The sequence below is a fragment of the Mytilus californianus genome, unplaced genomic scaffold, assembly GCF_021869535.1.
Source record: "Mytilus californianus isolate M0D057914Y unplaced genomic scaffold, xbMytCali1.0.p SCAF_4, whole genome shotgun sequence".
Lineage (NCBI taxonomy): Eukaryota > Metazoa > Mollusca > Bivalvia > Mytilida > Mytilidae > Mytilus > Mytilus californianus.
Window position 1 is genome coordinate 22,211,371 of NW_026262690.1, and position 15,369 is coordinate 22,226,739.

The 15,369-nt window shown below is 32.2% G+C and overlaps 1 protein-coding gene across 1 annotated transcript; it reads right to left on the bottom strand.

Moving 5' to 3' along the window:
- Positions 1 to 2,015: 2,015 nt before the first annotated feature.
- On the bottom strand, positions 2,016 to 10,341 carry LOC127699260 (WSC domain-containing protein 2-like). The gene is made up of 6 exons (XM_052203013.1): positions 10,298 to 10,341; positions 8,669 to 8,734; positions 7,700 to 7,762; positions 5,848 to 5,943; positions 4,832 to 4,956; positions 2,016 to 2,963 (listed from the first exon to the last, which is right to left on the bottom strand). Exons 3-6 carry the CDS (start codon positions 7,725 to 7,727, stop codon positions 2,829 to 2,831), a joined length of 384 nt encoding a protein of 127 aa, XP_052058973.1. The 5' UTR covers positions 7,728 to 7,762; positions 8,669 to 8,734; positions 10,298 to 10,341; the 3' UTR covers positions 2,016 to 2,828.
- Between the last annotated feature and the right edge of the window lie 5,028 nt (positions 10,342 to 15,369).

The window sequence follows — 15,369 nt, forward strand, 5'->3', positions numbered from 1 at the left end:
AGTCCGTTTCTATATATGTTGGCGTTTGCTTTTGTTGTAGTGCAGTGTTTCTGTTGTTCTGTTGTTTTCCTTTTATAGTTGATGTGTTTCCTTCGGTTTTAGTTTGTTACCCGGATTTGTTTTCGCTTAATCGAATTATGACTATTGAACAGCGGTATACTACTGTTGCCTTTATTTACTACCAATACCAAAAGACTACTTTCCTGTAAAAGTAGAGTTTTGTATCTTGACTTAGAAGATATGAATATAATCAAATTAGTAATTTGATATCGCTCTATTTTTACGTTTTAATAAAAAGCAATTGTCACCATTGAGGTGGAGACACTGAGGTAAATAGGGAAAAGTAGAAACTTTTATGAAAAAATGTACATCCCTTTTCACTTTTTGTGAAGTGTACATGTACATCATACATACCAAACAATACTGGTATGCAGTGTTTCTTAGCTGACTATTTTGGAGGCAATGTTTAGAATGATAATCAAATAATCTGATATAGATATAAACACGATAAATTGTTAAAACTTGGAAATAAAAGACCACACGTATTAGATTTGAATAACTAGTTTGTAGCAGGTCTGGAACAAAAAATGACATTTATCATGAGAAGAAAGTTGAATTCAAGTACACAGTTCCACCCCCCCCCCCCCCTAACAAATGCAAGTCCTACAAATCTATTTACACTTTCTGTATCTGTGGTTTAAAACAATTGAGTGATGGAAATACCAAAAAAAAATAACAAAAAATGACTAACTTACTATCTAACGACACTCATGTCAAATAGATCGTTTATAAGTTATTCAAGTGTTAGTAGGAAATATTTTAAATGCCTTTGGTATTGTTATTCATTTTGACAAGATATGTCCAGCATGTCAAAAAAAATCAAAACGGAAAGTCCCTTATCGAATGGCAAAATCAAAAGCTCAAACACATCAAACATATTGAAAACAACTGCCATACTCCTCACTTGGTACAGTCATTTCCTTATGTAGAAAATATTGGATTAAATCTGGTTTTATAGCTAGCTAAACATCTCACTAGTATGACAGTCATATAGAATTCCATTATATTGACAACAATGTGTGAGCAAAACAAACAGACATTATAGGTAAAAATGTCAAAAATTGGGGAACAGCAGTCAACATTGTCATATAATCTTAATCACTATAAAAACAAATATCTTTTGCAACAAAGAAAAACAAAAAATGGCATATAGACACTCTATAGACAAAGTACAAAGTTATAATAGGGTTATTGAACGAAATATGTTCAAAAATTACATATTTTATATCCATGTATCGGAAATGAGCTATTATCTATTAATTATTATTAACTGTTAATTATACGGAATTTAAAGAAATCTTGAAGTCAGAATTTTGCAGACTATACAATGGTCTTAAGTGTTCTGTTTAATACCTTCTTACAATAAACTTTGTTTGAAAAAAGAAAAAAAAATGAATGCTGAATGCACCTATATTTTTTACTACAGGATTGAAAAGTAATTGGGGTCAGCGTAGGAATTTAGTACGAATCTAGTGTTTATAAAACAAAAGCCATGTGAATGGCCCAAAAATGCCGAACGGCCATATTCTTTTTATTGTTGCCAAAGATAGAGCTACCATTATACTAAAATGATTTATATATGAAAGCTTCTGATATCTTAAGGTACACTAGGTATCAATTTAGTTCATGAAATTGGTTATTGAAGTCAATGGGAGATGTTCTATTACTGAACTTACTACTGTCCATGAACACACGATTTCATGTATTACACGCCATGCAATATATAATCTTTTTCTGGTATTGAAAGGCACAAACTTGGTTAGATCAAACTTAGTAACAGCTGTAACCCACAAAACATTAAATCAATTACTGTTAACAACAAACTCAACGGAATACATAACCATCTTATAGTTACCAAAAGATGAGCAACAAAACAAAGTTATTAAAACACATCATAAATCACAATTTGTTCATTAACTTTAATTGTAGAACAATTTCGTTGTACCTGTTTTTAAAGTGAATACGAAACAGAAAGTTGCCGAATAATTCAATGCCGAAATACTCAATGATGGGTTGCCATATAAAATAAAGTAAACGTAACTCCAAGCGTCATTGGTGAGTCTTTTGAAGACGAAACGCGCGAGTTGCATCCAAAAATGTTTAGCCTGGTATCTTTGGTGAGTTTATTTGCAACCATTGGGTCGATGCCACTATTGGTGGAGGTTTCCTCCACGAGGGTATCACCAGCCCTGTAGTCAGCCCCTTTGATTGATATCGTCATAATTAAAAATAAGATGTTTACAAAACTTTGAGTTTTTCGAAATACTGAGGATTTTCTACTCCAGTAATAGATTACCAAGCTGTACTTGGCAAACCTTTCGGAATTTTGGGTTCTCAATGCTCTTTAACTTCGTACTTTGTTTGGCCTTTTAAACTTTTTTGATACGAGCGTAACTGATGAGTCTTTTTTAGACAAAACGCGCGTCGGCCGTACAAAATGTTTAAATCTGGTATTTATGATGAGTTTATGAACATAAATGAAAATAGAATTTAAAAAACTACAGTAGTGAGGAGGAATCTTCAGCATTTAGTCATCTATCGTCCAAAGCGCGATAATTACAAATGTGTAATGGAAATATAATTAACACAGATATACTATTGATGTCATTCATATTTCATAAAAGCGTCATACTAGTAATATACCATGAAGTTCATATATAACTTCGATGAAAACTTATATCAATACAATAATCGATATTACAAGTACATGTTCGTATTCAAATTGATGTGAATAAATATAGCTACATATTATATTCATTAATTTGTGTTCATACTATATGGTATACAGACATTTCCAATGCTCCTCCACATTTATAAGCACTATCTCCATTACAGTCGATGTTACATGATGATGCCTGAATTCCGCCAGATATAGTGGTTCCACAGAAACACTTATTTCCACCCTAAAATATTATGAACTAAAATATCAAGGTTTCATACACATTGAGTATCTGGAAGCATTGGATATTGAGAAATACGAATTAAAAGCAGAAGTTTTGTCTTTATAACCTGAATACTAACTAATTCTAAAGATCGATTGATTGTTGGATGATTAACGTTTAGTGACAAATATTTCATGCATGTTCAGGACGGGAACAAATTTACAATTAATATAATAGGTAGGTCCTGTCATAGATGCCGTCGGGGATAAAGGTCGTGGCAATTTAGACTGCCACTGGAAAATGAGAGTTAATTGAATAGAAACCCCTCAAAGAGTTGTTGCAAAGGTTCTTAACGTGCAGAGAGCAGGGCATTCGCACTACACGAGGCATCGGAATAAACGTTCCCATTTTGACCGGACTTGGCTTCGTATTTGTACATCCCACACAGCCAAACGGACGCCTCACTTTGGCAAGGGTTTTACTGCCGGTCAGAAAAAGACTTTAGTGACGATATTTCTATTCCTCAGTCACCCTTGGGGTATTTTAAAGGAATCGTTACAAATAGCTGATAAATGAAACATCGTTAAATTAACCGAGTACTTATTTCTATCAATAATTTAAGTGTTTGCCAAATTATAAGAAGTTCAAAGTAAAGAAAATAGTCAGCGACACTTACAGGTTACTAGGCACTTTATTTTGATCAAGCACGCAGTGATCTAAGTAAGTCATTTCAGATAATTTTTCAACGGTATATTGGACATATAAGATCATAAAATCATTTAACTATCTTATTGTTGTATAATCCTTCAATAAATAATTTGTTATGCATCTAATTGAGATAAAAAAAAGTAGGATTTAAAACAAACCAATTACAACCATTTTGCTTTGACCCGACCACCAAAAAAAAAAAAAAAACCAAAACAATACAAAACAAAACAAAACAACAAAACTAAACAAAACTAAACAAAACAACAAAACAAAACAACAAAACAATACAAAACAAAACAAAACAAAAGGACAACAGATGAAGTCTTCGGCTGTTACAAGTTCACGTGTGGCATTTCCAATTGTTTATAAATATGATCAATTATGTCAATATAAAAATTGTGTCAATTTTAGAATTGAAAACGAAATGTGTTCTTCCATTCAACTTCATTCTGACTTAACCAAGCAATTTCAATGGATATTTGAGTTTAAAACGTAACCAAATTATACAGAAACCAGATGAAGAGATGGTGTTGACCTTTACGAAGTTTAAAAGATAGTTGCATTTTAGTAGGTTTGTTTCAACATTTTCCCCATCAATATATAATGTGCTGAATAAACTCATCATATATACCAGGATTGAAATTTTGTATTAACGCCAGATGAGCGTTTCGTCTACAAAAGACTCATCAGTGACGCTCGAATAAAAAAAAGTTAAAAATGCCAAATAAAGTTCGAAGTTGAAGAGCATTGAGGACCAAAAATTCCTAAAAGTTTTGCCAAATACAGCTAAGGTAATCTATTCCTGAGGTAGAAAAGCCTTAGTATTTCAAAAATTCAAAGTTTTGTAAACAGTTAATTTATAATTATGAAATAGAGAATGGAAATGGGGAATGTGTCAAAGAGACAACAACCCGGTCAAAGAATAAAAAACACAGCCGAAGGTCACCAATGGGTCTTCAACACAGCGAGAAAATCCCGCAACCGGAGGCGGACTTCAATTGGTCCCTAAACAAAAATGTGTACTAGTTCCGTGAAAATGGACGTCATACTAAACTCCTAAACATGTAAATAAACTAAAATTAAAAACATACAAGACAAACAAAGGCCAGAGGCTCCCGACTTGACCATATCATATATAGTGATGTAAATAGATGTGTACATAAATCCAAAGAATACATTACCTCAAGTCCAGCGTAACCAAATGTCATTCCGATACATTCTTCCACACAAGCCAGTGGAGTAACAAGGGCAAGGTTCTTTTCAAAGGCGAAAGAAATAAGGTAACATCCACTGAGTGAATACGCCTCTGTCAACAATAAATATACACATATATGGTAAATATAAAAACATTTATTAAGGTGTATAATGTTTTTTTTTCAAAGTGTACAATGGTTGGCACTTCTACGTATGACCAAAAACAATTCAAGAAAAAACTTTACGAGTCGTCTTATTTGACCACAAATTTAATTCTGGCTGGAGTATTCAATCACATTTGTTATAAGATCGAGGCATATAGAGTGTTTAACTTATCAAACTATTGAAAAATATAAACGTATCAACAGGCATGTCCAAACTACAGGATACATAAAGAAGTGTATAACGGTATCAAACTATTGAAAAATATAAACGTATCAACAGGCATGTCCAAACTACGGGATGCATAAAGAAGTGTATAACGGTATCAAACTCGGAGAAAAACATGAAAATTTTTCGGATTTTGTTATTTCGCAAAAAATGAAATAAAGTAAGATCCCGACCGACCCTATTTTATAATGTTTGTTTTTTTGGCCTAAACATGAGGCCTATATTAAAAATTGACTATTATTTAGCATAAGTTATATTTTAAAACACATATAATAACAAGGAACAATTACGATGTAACAAATAACCTTGACTATGCTTGCTCGATTGCAAAATATAAATTATAGAGTGATATCACAACAAGAATTACCTCTTATTTTCTTGATGAATATAAATACATGTAGTATGTACAGCAACAATTTTAAACAACACTTGTATGTGAAGGTGTGTAATATTTGCAGCATCAAGTAGCATGCAAATAATTCATAATAGTAAAATATTGACCCATTGTCATACATTTGTCATATATACATAAGAATATAAGCGAACCATTAGCCGAAGATGAATCTTCTATACCTAAATGTACGGTAACTCTAAAGTATGCATTTATACTTACTCTGACAATAATCTCCAGCATAGTTCGGTTTACATTGACATTTATCGTTGATACAGTCGCCATGATTTTGGCATGGTATGACTTGACATGACACTGCTTAAAATAAAATAGATATGATTACTTACGCCTTTCAATATTCAATTCTAAAACAAAACCTGATTGGAAAGTTTTAAAATGTTTGTGTGTGTGTTTTGAACGGTCAAACAAGATGTATAGACAGTAGAGGATAACAAGATACTAAAACAATCTTCACTATCCAAGTGTACTTTTAGAAATTTTCTCCCCAAATTAATACCAAACAGTTAGCAAAAAGAAATTAAGGAAAACCTGTAATTCGGAGCAGAACCTTAACATTTTTTCAAATCTTTTTTTGCAAGATGGAAATTTCACAAGTATTAAAATCGATAAAAGATAATACCAGTGTAAACTCCACATTTGGCTACTATGCAGAAAAAAAGATATTTTTGGTAAATGTAACATTTGTAATTAAACACAACGCAACCTTTTTAAATCCGTCTGAAGACTTCAAGGACAACCGTCCTTACAATATGGACATGTACTTTGTCTGCTGATGCTAGATAATTATAGAAATGGTACAGTCTTTATTTGATTGATTTCAAAATGCAAACACTTAATTTACGTTTACAGAAGTGTCACAAACAGTACAGAACAACGTGGCCTGGTGCAACGACCACGGTTAATCGATTTAAAAAGTTCTACAGGTATATAAAATAATAAAATATACTTCTCGTGTTTCAGTGATTTAAGCAACTGTTGATATTAATCCCAAGATTAAAAAAAAGGTCAGTATTAAAAATGACATAATTCATCCGATTTTCTTTGGTATAGAAATATAATACAAATAAGAGGCTCTAAAAGAGCTTGTGTCGCTCACCTACATCCTCAACAATGTAACAATTCTAGTAAAATTTATTATTAAAGGGAAATACCCTTATAAAGAGTTAAATGACATTTTCAGTCATATTGACGTATTTGTAGATCTGATCAATTTTTTTTTAAGTTCTATTTATCTTTTTTAGTTTTCAAGATGATAGGAAAAAACGCAAAAATGGTAAATAAATAAAGGCAACAGTAGTATACCGCATTACAGGGCAATACTTCCAATAATGAGTTGACTGAAGATTTAAGCCATGATGGCTTATTTGTAGATCTTGTCTAGCTGATCAGTTTCTATTTATCTATTACAGTTTTCAAGATGATAAGCAAGACTGCAAAAAAAAAATGAAAAAAAAAAAAAAATGGAAAAAAATCGTCATTAAAGGGCAATCACTTCGGTAAGGAGTCGACTTACGATTTCGGTTTTGTTGACTTATTTGTAGATCTTGTCTTACTGATCATTTGTGAAAGTTTCTGTCTATTTATTATAATTTTCAAAATTAAAAGCAAAAATTGGTAAAACTTGTCGTTTAATGGCAATAACTATTATTAGAAGTCGTCTGAAAGTTTTGATGTTTAAGACAAAATGTATATCTCATCTTTCTTAACATTTTAGCCCTGTCAGATTTTCTATGTCTATAGAGGTTTTCAAAATAAAAGGCAAACATTGCTTTATACCCCTATGTTCTATTTTAGCCATGTCGGTCATGTTTGTCGGTAGGCGAGGTCATTGGACACATTTTTTTTAAAGATGATCCTTGTAAATGTTAACAGACGACAACGGACGCCAAGTAAAGGCAAACAATCACAATGGTCCTTCGGGCCAGGTGAGCTAAAACAGAACTGTAAACAAAGTTCAAATTGTGATGAAGATAAATCCAGAAAAGCGCTTCGGATGTATGTAAGTTTTAACGTGCTGTTTTTATTTTTTTTGTATGATTTAAAATATCAGTACCTGCAAAAGTGGATACGTCAGCTTTCATTGTTGTTATTTGATTTGTGATGGTAAGTTCTGGAACTAAATAAAAAAAAATCTTCAAAATATATACCACATGAAGTTTATTGTGAAAAGGACAATATTTTATCGTATTCGCTTAGATCGATTAAGGCGGAGCTATATGATAAAGCATATACAAATATGTCTTGTTGTAAACTATCTTCTATTGTTTGTTTGTCATCCTGTGCATTGGTTCTCAATATTATGCAAATTGTAGGTTTTAAGTGGACAAACAGTGTATTATATTGCAAATTTTATATAAAAAAAAAAATTCACTTGATAATTCATGCACGTCGAAAGAAAGTTTTCAAATATTCAATAATCTTTTATTTATATCTTCTATCCGGAAAATTGCGGGTAAAGTTGGCTTGATGTAAAGAGCACCAAGTATACATATCTTTGTACAAATTCATTTGGTTCAACGAGACATCAGTCCGTATGCGCATAATCAATCTACAAATTAGATCTTAATATTGCAGGACGAGTTATGTGGACAAAGAGTTAAATTCATATTAAATTTTAACAAACATTATGTATTCCTTCACCTTGTGGGCGCCAGGCCGGATTTTCAAATATTTGGCCTCGAGCATCACTGAAGAGCCATTTATTGTCGAAATGCGCACCTGGTGTAGAAATTTGTACCGTTAATGTTATTCGGGCACTTACACTTTAATTTGATATGAATATGAAACCTGCTTTGTCATGAACCAACACACGGAGCCGGTTTTGAAAGCTCACAATGTAACACATACTTACGGGAAAAGCAGGACTAGATACCAGTTTTAAAGTCTTTGTGCTTGGTTTAGTCTAATAAGACCCGGCAGAGATTGAACCCTTCCACAGTAGATGCGAGCATGTTAACACAACACTAACCAGTTGGTTGAAATGCAGAAAAATTGTATTTTACATTTATACATTAAACATTACCTGCATCAGTTGATCCGTCAGCTTTCACTGTTGTTATTATTTGGTTGGTGATGAAAGGTCCTGAAACTAAAAAAAACTAATCTTCGAAAATGTATACTGTATGAGTTTATTCCTAAGGCGCTCTTATTCCCTTGAAATATGATGCTGATACATGTATAAATACCGTTGATCAATTCGGAGCTTCATTACAGTAGAAAAGTCAATATAAGAATCTAGTATACTGAATACAAAATCGTTCAATTAAAATTTTCAGTATTTCGCAAATGCACAGTAACCTTGGTTATGGAGTCAGTCATGCAGAATTATTCAGTCCCTCTCCGTACTCAATATCTCATTTTTGCGAGTGACTTAACCGTTAGGAACACAAACATACTTGTAATTAACATTTTTGTAAATGTAGATTAAGTCTATAATCTTCGATTTCAGGTATAATTGATTAGATTTTAAATAATTGATACTTTAATACTATAAACCTTATCATAAAATTAGAAAACACGTTCATTTTTTTTACTTTGATCATCGCAGCAAACACTTATTTGCATGGAAAATCATTTGCAGCAAGCTGGCAACACATTTGCAGCAAACATGCAACACACATAGATTCTATTATTCTTGAGCCCTTCTGCCAGCGTGCTGCAATGCACCATTTAATGCTTGCTGCAAAAGATAGGTGAAAGATACTAAAGGGACATTCAAACTCATAAGTCGAAAATTAACTGACAACGACATGGCTATAAAAGAAAAAGACACACGGACAAACAACAGTACACAAAACACAGCATAGAAAACTGAAGACTGAGCAACACGGACACAGCAACACCTAATACCAATGCTGGTGAACTGTTAGTTCCCGCAGGTATCATCAACTCATGATCAGTATTCAGCACTTCAGTACTGACAAGATTTTTAACAAACTGTTCTTAAATTCTCCATTGGAAATATTAAGACATCATTAAGAAACTTAGGTTCAAACTCCCTGTGGCAAAGTTAACCTTAGATGAATTTGGCTTATTTTAGGTCCCTTTCGCTCATAAAGTTTTTCACGTGTTTAGGTTTTAAAAATCCTTGGCTTTCAAAAGTTTGGGTAAAAAAAAACTCTCCAAAGACCCCAGCCTTTTAATTTTGTACACAAGACGCGCGTTTCGTCTACAAAACACTCATCAATTCGTCTTGAATCAAAATAGTTAAAAGGCCAAATAAAGTACGAAGCTGAAGACCATTGAGAGCAAAAAATTCCGAAAGGTTTTGCCTACTACAGCTAAGGTAATATATTCCTGGGTTTTGAGTGTTCCCGGTGAAGGTAAATCCAGGAAAGTGCTTCGGACGTACGAAATGAATAAAATGCTATTTTCATCTACACTACAGTTCCATGTTGTGAGTGTGTTGCGATATAACTATTTTTTTTTACAATATATAGAAAATGAGATTCATCCGTCATTTTATTCACAAAAAGAACATTGTCGTTTTTCTTTTAGAATGTTTTAAATGTTTCCCTTTTCTATCAATAAATAAAGATCACTAACGAATTACTTGGAACAAGACACACATCTTGACCCTCCCATTTCCTCCAATATAACTACTTCTATCATTTCCTTAATTACTATTAAATAAGAGTGTAAATAAACCTACCTGTCGCGGTAGTTACTGCAGAATCTATTTCTGGATCAGTAGATCCTGCTAAAGTACAAATATACACAGTGCTTAGTAGTTAGGAGTGTATTACATCTATATGGATTTTTAAAAGATATAACGTTAACCGAAGAAGCAATAATTCAACTCTTTTCGTAGGTTTTCTTTTAAATGTTCACTTTGAGATCTTCGATAATTGTTATATTCCATAGAAGACTTTCAAAATACGCCTTATTATCACTATTTGATCCTGCATGCTTCAATTCAATCGGGGCCATTAGAAGTATGCAAATTATCTTTTTCCTTAAACTAGGGTCACTTGTAAAGATGTGGTAGAATATTCCGCAACTAATAAAAGTCAATCACATGTTGCATGTTTCTTTACATTCATTCTTAGCGAATTTTGTCTGAAAACCCTTCCTCTAAACGTAGATTTTGGGACAGTGGTATAAATAAATATACAAAATTGCACAATATAGAAATCAAATTAACTAGAACTGAAATCGATTAAAACATCATTACCTTGAAGAACGAAAGTAATCACAAAATATAGAATGAGAACAAAATTAAAAATGATAATACACACTAAGAGTCAAAACGCAAACACAGTATTAACTTTCCCGGGAAGTTTCTGGATAAAGAACGAAATGAAGTTCATTCAAATCAAAATTATTTTATACATATTTATCAGAAGAACTACACATTGACATTTTGGGATGAATAATTGCGCAGCCACTCATTAAAGTAATAAATGTTGTTTTGTTTTGTTTTGTTTTATGAGGTGCAGGATTTCAGATTTAATCAATTATTATACTTTGAAATGTGCCTGCACTAGTGAGCTTATTACACATAAACATCTTTTATTACATCTTGTTCGTACAAGTATATTACTTTCTTATATTAGTGTCGTTGCACAATATAATATATATACATTTATGAAAAATCCATTCTACTTATTGTTCTGATAATTTATTCATCAGTCGATGAAATTCTAGCATTCAAAGTTTTTAAGGCGTATATGAATGCAACAAAACCGGTGAAATCCCGAAAGTTCTTTGAAACAGAAAGTAGAAAAGAGCGTTTTCAGATCCTTGTTAGCAAAACTTGAACACAGGATCTGTATTTTAATCAGATTAGGGTGAATGTCAACATATGGTCCCAAACAATTTGACAAATGTCTATGTTATATTTTAAGATCTAAATATCTTGGAGGCTTTACAAGAATAAGCAAAAAAAAAAAAAAAATAGCTCGAGGTAATTGGCAATTGATTGAATGTACCAGTTCCAATTATATCAAGATATTGCATAGTGACGATTGATCTTTGAAAATATCTGTTAAATTATTCACAACTTTTTAGACTCACGGCAATTTAGATCATGACATCTTTTAAAGACACCTGTTTGCTGTTGAAGATTTGATTTTCACCTCATAATTTCTTCTACATACCTTTGTCACTGAATTGCTGTCCAGTCGTTTTTTTTAAAAAGGACCAGAAAGATAGAAATCAGTGTTTTTCAATAACCAGATAAAGTTGACCGATCCTTACGACAATATAATACATTGTCCCTTTGCACAAAAAGGGTTAGCGTTTAAAAAACATGTGCCTGTCAAAAGTCAGTTCAGTTGTTGTCGTTGGTTAGTGTATATGTTATTTGTTATAAGTATAATTAGGCCGTTTTTTCTCTTTAAATTGTTTAATTCAAATGTTATCATACCGGGGCTTTTTATACCTTACAATATGGTATGGGTTGATCACTGTACAATTCCTCATGGTTAATTACGTTCTCGACCTATGGTCTAAGGTGTCTAGCACATTATTTGTACTTTGCCAATAACTCACCTTTTTCGTAGTACCTTACTCCCGGTTTATTAATACTTCCCGATGTATATTTAACTGAATTCAGTAAACAAGACTGATCTGATACTGAGTAAAACATAGATTGACACGATGTCTGTCGTGAACATTGTCGTCCACAGTCTATCGCTGTTAAGGTGTTGACTGAAGCTAGAAGTTTGTCGGTTGAGTAATAGTCATCCAATATTTTATTCACAGTAAAATATACTGGATCTGAAAATAAAATATAGACGGAGGCTAAAGTGGTGTTTCTTTGAAAAATATTTGATAAATTAGAAAAAAAAACTTTGCTACAACACTTTATATCTGTCTAATACTTATTGAAAATGACTTGGACGTTAACAACTATAAGTCACCGTACAGCCTTCAAAAATGAGCAAAACCCATACCGTGAGGTATAAAAGGCCCCAAAATGACAAATGTAAAACAATTCAAGCGAGAAAACAAAGGGCTTGATTGATGTACAAAACAATAAGCGAAAAACAAATATGATATACACCAACAAACGACGACCACTGAATTACATACTGTGGCGGGGTTAAAAATGTTTATGATATACAAATATGTTAAGTTAATCGTAAGCTCATTTTCCTTATCTAAACTAAAAGATGTAAAACCAGTCAAATTAACTTGATCCCTCCAAATTAATTTGAAGACATTTAGATGAACGGGAAATAAGTCAACAGATATAGGTTTTTTTCCGTCGAACGCCAGTTTTGTATGGGAAACCACTGATATCTCAATTTCATGAATTATATATGACTTAATACACTTATAAATGTGTGATTAAAGTGGACGATGGCTGTCGTAACCACTCTCTAAAGTTCAAGTGTATGACCGTCTGAACGACCAAACGGCGAGCTTTAGCAGTAAGTTTTATTTACTTGATTGTATATGTACTTTGGATATTTTCTCCAGTGCATCTTCATCTTCCAATTTATCTTTTATTTTCATCAATAAACGAGAAACAAGAAACACGTTATAGATATTTATTTTCTTAAGTGCATTTATCAATTTCAGCACATTAGTAAGTAGACTATAAAAGCATAAGTTAAAATTAATTTACATACCTCCAAAAATGAAGCCAAAGAGTTTCGCAAAAATTAAAATCTGTGATAAGTCCGACATCTCTGAACAATTAAGGAAAAAACAAAAAAATACATTTAAAAGTTAATGTATCGAAAAAAAATTGTTATATCGAAAAAACCATTGAGTAAACATAAGAGCATTAAACGGTAACGTTATGTTGTTATTAAAATGCAAAACTTGTTTTATAATGATGATATTGAAATCAATTGTGGTTGCAGGAAATTAGAATCTATTGTCAATGCTTAATGGACACTATGAAATAGGCAAAAATTGATTGGTCCTAAATAAACATTTGGTAAATATATCGGATGATTTTACTAAAGTGATGATCAACAACAAATGAAATAAACAGAAATAAATGGAAAAAGTATTCATGCATAATCGGGCCATAAATACTTAGAACAATAAAGTTTAATTAATTTTAGAAAGATTAATAGGTCAATTTTAGGTTAGTGTAAAAACTCATCATAGATACCAGGGTTAAAAGTTTGTACGCCAGACGCGCGTTTCGTCTACAAAAGTCTCATCAGTGACGCTCGAATGATAAAATTAAAAAGGCCGAATAAAGTACGAAGTTGAAGAACTTTGAGGACCCAAAATTCCGAAAGGTTAGCCAAATACAGCTAAGGTAATTTATTCATGGGATAGAAAATCTTAGCAGTTCGAAATATTTCAGTTATATAAACAGATTGTAATAATAGATACTAGGATCAAAATTATGTACGCCAAACGTACGTTTCATCTACAACACTGACGCTCGAATAAAAAAAAAAATAAAAAGGGTAAATAAAGTACGAAGTTTCCAAGTCCTGGAATTTAGTCATTGTTGAATGTATATTCAATATTAAAATCACTGGAGTAAACAATACTTACAATGTATCGTATACATAAGAAAAATGTAATTAAAGAATGCAAAAAAATGCAACTTGATTAAGAAAAGAAGGTAAGATGAGCTGTGTACATTGACAACATACCAAGGCGAGTAGATGCTCTGATTTATAGGTGGGGAAGGGAATAGATGAATTGGGGGTAAAGGTTCATTACACTACCGCTATAAAAGGTGAATACTATGTTGCTTTTTTCCGCTTTACAGTCAAAATATTTAGTCAGTGAAGAAAAAGGCTACAGTACAAGTTATCCCCTATGAGTATAGCAAGAACGAATATACCAAATGTAACATTAAAAATATAATTTAAAGACAGACAAACAGACAGACAAACAGACAACACCATGGCAAAAGAAAAAAAAAACAAACAACAGGCGACAAAACTCATCACAGTAAAACATTGAGGAAAATAAACCCCAGCACAAATCTTGTGCTCTGGGAAGATAGGAAGATCCTACTGCACTAGTGGTACCCATCCTGCTATTCATGGCATGTAAAAAGCTGGTGCTATATGTATGGATATGTCTTTACCACTTTCACAATTTGGTTGATATACAAGTTATGTGTCCACGCTTCCCTTACAAGGATCTGCGTTCGACTTTCTGTTTTAATTACCCTTCCGAATCTTATGGTACTATCGTATGTTACACACCTTCAAAACTTCGAAAGCTGAAATTTCATTGGCCGATGTAATTATTACCAGAACAGGGAGTAGAACGGACTGTTGTCAGATCCTTGTCAGCAAAACGTCGACAGAGGAACTGTACTTTAAGCCGATTGTAGCTTTTGTAGCTTTAAAGCCCTCGATACATTTTTAACTTTTACATTAGGATTTTGTTTAATGCCTTTAATCGGTTGATACATATTCGAGAATTAAGTAAATATATTGTTCATTTACAGAGGAAACGACTAAATTCTTTTTTATTTAAAGTGTCAATCAAAGAAAACAAAAGTGAAAAAAATGTATCAAAGGATAAACGTAGGAAAAAATGAATATATATTTGAATAATGAAAACGGAAACAAAGCTAACTTACAAGATGAATAAATGATAACAATCAACATTTTAATGAAAAAAGAAATGTAAATATCCATGGAATTTCTCATAATATACAGACAAAATTTTTTTTCTGAACAATGTCGTTCTTTACTTAATTTACTGTTTTAAATGGTTGTTAAAATTTTTTTGTAGTAGTGTAATCACAATTTTTTTGAAAAATGGAATATTTTTATGATTTTGATA